We start from the raw sequence: 5959 nt of genomic DNA, 5'->3' as shown, positions 1-5959 counted from the left end.
TTTGGTATGTTTACTTGACACTTCTTTTAAAAAATATTTAAGTAGTTTATTTTATTTATATTAATCTAATTAGTTATGCCATGATAATTTAAATTTGACCACTAGTACTTATTTAACAATAAGGGTAATATTGAAACAAAATAACAAATTTCTCTTGATTTGCTAAAATGAATGAGTACTTTCTACATTTCATATATTTAGTTCATGTTAACTTGACATATCCCTTATTAAAGCTTTTACTCGATGTGTATTTTACTAAAATAACTTAATTAATGTTTTGAAACTCTAAACTTGACTATTTCTAATATTTTATGAAGTTATTTAATACAAAGAATGGTATGAGAAAAAAGTACTAAGATTTTTGTTGATATATTAAAATGAACAAGTAAAATGAAATATTTATATCTGATAGTGAGGCTAGTTAGTAAAATGAGTAAGATGCATGGATTAACAACATACTCAGTGAAATTCCATAAGTGGGGTATGGAGAGGTACGCAAAACGCATCCAACCTCTTGAAAGCAAGGCAACATTCTCGAAAGTGAACAAGAATAGGGCTAGCTATACTTGACAAACACTAACAAGCTTGAACTCTCGAAATCAAGGCAACACTCTGCTACCTACCATAATATGCTACCTCCACACCCTCCTATTTAAGGTCGGGTCCTCGTTAATACGAAGGTTCATTATTTCTTGTCTAATTATCTCTAGTCTCAATGCTTTTTCATCCTACCTTTACCTCTTTTTGTGCCTACTACATGCAACGTAACCTCTCGCACCTCCTTCATTAGGGTATCTGCGCATCTCGGCTTCACATGTCCAATCCATCAGAATCTCATTTCTCTAATCTTGTTCGCCACAAAGGCTGCTCTCTACCTTATTCAGAATAACCTCATATCTGATCTTATCTCTCCTAATATGTCTACACATTCATCTCATCATCATAAATTCTGCAAGATATATCTTTTGAATGTGAGAGTTCTTAACTGACCATCATTTGACCTCGTATAACAACGTCGATCTAACCACCACTCTATAAAACTTGTCTTAAAGTTCATGTGGTACCGTTTTACCACATAAGACTCCAGGTGAGTCTCCACTTCGTTCATGTCGAACCAATATGATGTGTAATATCACAATTGATGTCTCCACATCCCTGTTTGAAATTATCTTTCTTGAGATAAGTTGTGTGTCAAGCCTCAATTCTATGTCTATCTCATGCATGACATAACTAAATTTACTCCAAATACTCTATTTTGATCTTGCATGCTAGCTCAATCTCAACCGCTTAGACTCCAGAGTTTGTCTCCACACTTCCAGCCTAACATAAACTCCATTGCATGGCTCACTAATCGATACTATGTCTCCACAAATAATATACAAAGAGGCATATCGTCATGAATGTACCGCATCAATTCATTCATCATTAAGGCAAACATGAACTAAGAACTAATCCCTGGTACAACCCCATCTCAACAATGTTCTGAGTCTACTCCCTTATTCTCCCCGGAGTTTTGACTCCATCGTATATATCCTTTTATCACCCCTAATATAAGCTAGAACACCTTTATCCTCCGAAACGACTGGAGTAAAGGATATTTTTAACTTAAAAATCAAGTAAAATTTTTATTTATTTCGAGTGTGTGTGGGAGGGGGAGGGTTTTACATACCCTATTTGTTTTGTTTAATGAATATTTTTACTCCTAGTATTGGATTACTACATTACACTCCTTGTAGATTAATATGGTTCAAATTAAGGCCACAATTATGATAAAAAGATTCACCACTAGATAACACTACATTTATCAAGTAACTAGCTTATTTATATATTAAAAAAGATTTATAGTATCCTAATATTGTGTAGTAGCATCCCCTGGTCTTGGAAATACTAGGATCAGTGGGATGTCAGGTGTGTTTTAGTGGAGCAATAGTTGTCCACAAAGAAGGGCACTTGGAAGAAATGATTGAACAAGTGTAGTTAATTAATTCATATAATCAAATAATTAAGAATCACTAAAAGATAAAACTTTCTTAAAATAATGGAAAGTAGTTAGGGTACACTTTATGTTTATGACTGTGCCATGTGATAAAAGATACCTTTGACATTAGTATAGTAATGATAAAAACATTAAAATACAATTAGTGGGATAATTCTGATTAGCCATGAAGTAAGTAGGTGTTTTGATCCAATCTTTATTAAGTGTTAATTAGGATTTAAAATCTCAAGTTTTAAGATGGGAAACAAGGCCTTAAGTTGTCGGGATAAACATGACACCAATTAATTAGCATAAATTAACAATAAACAAATTATCGAAGCATGAATCCTAGCCACGCCATGCGCATATTTTTCAAAGTTCAATTTTCCAATCTAGATGTTACTTATCGAGATGAATTCTGATTTAAGTTTATAAATTTTTCACGATTTAGAATATTGAAGAATTTTATTAAAAGTGTCCAAGAGGAACGAACGTTCAAGCTTAAGCAAGTTCCATTTCCACCTTTAGACCAAGAAATAAATTTTTCATGGACTCCCAACAAATAATCCGTATGTATTTGACGAGAGGGAGTTGCTTGGATGATAAGCACCCTTCACTTTCAACTCAGAAATTGCGACTTCAAGTTATCAAAGAAGCAAAAGATGTGGAAACTCCAAAGAAGGGTAAAAGAAATCATATGTATTTAATAGATTTTTTAATATAACTAGAGAATCAAACATGTAACATACCTTAAATCCGTCCTTGATATTTAAACCTCACATTTGGAATCCACTTAAGTATATACAAAATATTATTTTGACCTATATGTATTATCCCTTTTGAAAATAAGTGGTGCATTTTATCTTTCTCAATATATATTTTAAAATAAGTGGTCTAATTTTACAAATTCTCTTCTTTTAGTTTTTTAAAACCTTTGAATTGAACCGTCCATAATTGTCACCTTAATTTGAGCCATCTATGGGGAGTGTATGTAATGTAGTAGACTTACAAAATCCAACAAACCACGAAATTAAATAATTTCATAATGTATACTCCTCCGTTCACTATTAATTATCATACTTTTCATTTTTAGAGTCAAACTATAAACACTTTGACTAAAACTTTACAATATGTCATTTTATAGATATGCAAAAAATTGCAATGTATAGTACTTTTCGTATAGGTTTTTAATATCTAATTTTTTTGTTTAAAATATTGAATTAATGTAATCTAATTCAACTATTAAAATTAGTCAAATTGACTTTCGAAAAGTGTAACATGACAAATAAAAATGAACAGAGGAAGTACTATGAATCAAATGATCTCCTAATCCAAAAGAAAAAAATGTCTTTTACTCGTTTAATTTTACTAATTAGTTTTAGTATAAAAACAAATATTTTATTTTATTTGTCAATTTTGGAGTTTCAAAACACCGTGAATAACGTTAGTTTATTGAAATACATCTCTAGTTAAAGTTTTAGTAAAGTGTGTCACGTTAACATAGGTCAAATAATATGAATCAAAGGAAGTATTTTATTCATTTTAGCAAATCAAAAGTTATTTATTATTTTCTTTTCTACTATCTTATTAAATAACTATACAAAATACTAGAGATCGAATTTTTAATGAGGTTAATTTTGTTTTTAAAAGAGTGTCCAGTTAATATAGGTTAAATAAAATAAAATAAAGGGAGTAGTTAATTACCACAAACAAGTTGCAAAAGAAAGAATGTACATATTTCTTACATTTAAAACTTATACATGGATGATGATAATATAATACATCATAAAATTATAAACTTAAACCCATTCTAATCATCCCAAAGAGTCATATAAGTGCTCTGATAATCAGCAATAAACAACATATTATTATCCATTAATTGCCCTTCCATTCCAAACTCCCCAAGACTAAAATGTGATTGTTCCATTGAGAATATTAATGATGAAGTTGGGCTATTATTACTTGAAATATCAATTTTACGTTCCAATAATAGCCTTTCTATCTTCTTTTTTGCTTCACACAATTGATCTTTCATCTTCAACACCTGAAAAGAAAATGCACACTTTGAGTATAAGGGTCAAACTAATAAATCTTCGATGAATCTGAATATTTAGAATTTTTAAATTTTTTAAATGAAAATTTATATATAGAGAAAAGGCATACATATATGATACAACTCACTCTAAGTCATACTAATAATCATTAAGACATCAAAATATTAATGAACTTTTTAATTTTACTCGATTACCAATAATTATAATAGTAGTGACACATCAAGGGCCACATATGTACCTCAGTTTCAAGACGATATTTCTCAATGATGATATCCTCATGTTGAGTTTTTAACTTAGAGTATTCCTCCTCGAGTTTCTTGTTCTTCCATCTAGCCCTCCTGTTTTGGAACCACACCGCGACTTGATGTGGATCAAGGCCAAGCTCAGAAGCAAGCTTGGCCTTCCTCTCCGTCTCTAGCTTGTGTTGGTCCCCGAAACTTCGTTCAAGAAGATTAACTTGTTCTTCACTTAGCAAATTCCTCTTCCTCATCACAACTTCACTAGTATTGTCTCTCCCTTCAACTTTGTTCTTCTTCCTTCTCCTTCGCGGTTTCACCGTCTCTTCTAAAGAGATAAAAGTAATGTTTAATTGTCTATAGGAGAATTAAAACAGTTCAAGAGTAAATATGTGCTGATCAAAGTTGGACTATTGGAAGTATAAAGAATAGTGAACATAACTTTGTTTGAAGAGTACAAAGGTAAATTTGATCCTTTTCCTTTAAAAAAAACTACAACTAATTCTACACTAAGAAATTAAAGTTGAAGTTGTAATTCTAACCTTGTTGTTGTGCTAGTTGGGAGTAAATTTGAGGGTAGAAGTGAGAGATGAGTTCCATTTGATCATCAACCTTGTTGCCTTTCATATTTAATCCCTTTTCCTATTCTCTCTTGTTATATATTGGTTTTGCTTACTAATGTAGAAAATGAAATTAAAGTGAATATATAACTAGAGAGTGAAGAAAGGAATACTTTGAAGAAAATGTTAGTTGTTGGGACTTCATTTATAGAGCTAGCTACTCCTCCTTTCTCTCTTGATGCTCACATGTATCTTTCAGATCCAACAATAATATATTTAATGTAATTTCACAAGTAAAATTTTGAGATGAGTAATAGAATGTACACAGATTTTATCCCAACGTATTGGTCAGATTTCATAGTCAATTGGTTGAAATATTCTATATATATAATTTAGTTAAATTTGGGAAACGGTAAAGGGATTGAAAATTTAAGGCCATGAAACTTGTCTAGATTAATTGGATATATAGCTAGAAAGCTAATTACTTAATAGCTTTAGGTTTTAGCTAATTAACTAGTTTGTTTGTTAGAATATATTGTTTTGGCATTTCCTTCAACACCATCCAGGGATCGATACCATCAATATCTTATGAGTCGAGCTTGTCGAATGCAGTTTACGTATGTTTGCAGATTATTATACAGTAAGGGGTCTTTTGGTAGGAAGTATTAGGAGAAATAGTCCAAGTATTATGTGTTGTATTATTTAATACTATGTTTGATAGGAATTTTGGGTCTATGTATTATCAATCTAAGGATAACTAATACCTTCCATTTGGTGGTATTAGCTCTAATACCATGGGACTAATCTAGGTAAAGACAAAAATCCCTCAAATCCTTTTAATCATTTTGTTTATATTTTTATATTTTATATTTTATATTTTATATTTATACTAATAAATTTATTTAAAAAAATTAGCTTACAAATTTTATTATTTAAATATAATTTTTTGATTCTAAATATGAGTTATTTAATCTATTTATTATTAATATAAAATATTATAATCCGACTAATATGCTAATGTTGATGTATGAATTTAAGAACAATTCATAAGTAAAATACAGTCTCTTAAAGAAAGTCCATTAAACATTATACAAGTAGTCTGAAACAAGAGTGTGTGTGTGAGTGTGTGTGTGT

The 5959-nt window shown here is 30.4% G+C and overlaps 1 protein-coding gene across 1 annotated transcript; it reads right to left on the bottom strand.

The window, feature by feature from the left end:
* Positions 1-3785: 3785 nt before the first annotated feature.
* LOC107014131 (homeobox-leucine zipper protein ATHB-40-like) lies at positions 3786-4901 on the bottom strand. Its single transcript, XM_015213991.2, has 3 exons — positions 4808-4901; positions 4268-4593; positions 3786-4019 (listed from the first exon to the last, which is right to left on the bottom strand). Exons 1-3 carry the CDS (start codon positions 4890-4892, stop codon positions 3786-3788), a joined length of 645 nt encoding a protein of 214 aa, XP_015069477.1. The 5' UTR covers positions 4893-4901.
* Positions 4902-5959: the final 1058 nt, after the last annotated feature.

The sequence above is a fragment of the Solanum pennellii genome, chromosome 3 (assembly GCF_001406875.1).
Source record: "Solanum pennellii chromosome 3, SPENNV200".
Lineage (NCBI taxonomy): Eukaryota > Viridiplantae > Streptophyta > Magnoliopsida > Solanales > Solanaceae > Solanum > Solanum pennellii.
This window is presented reverse-complemented; position numbering and strand designations above follow the sequence as displayed.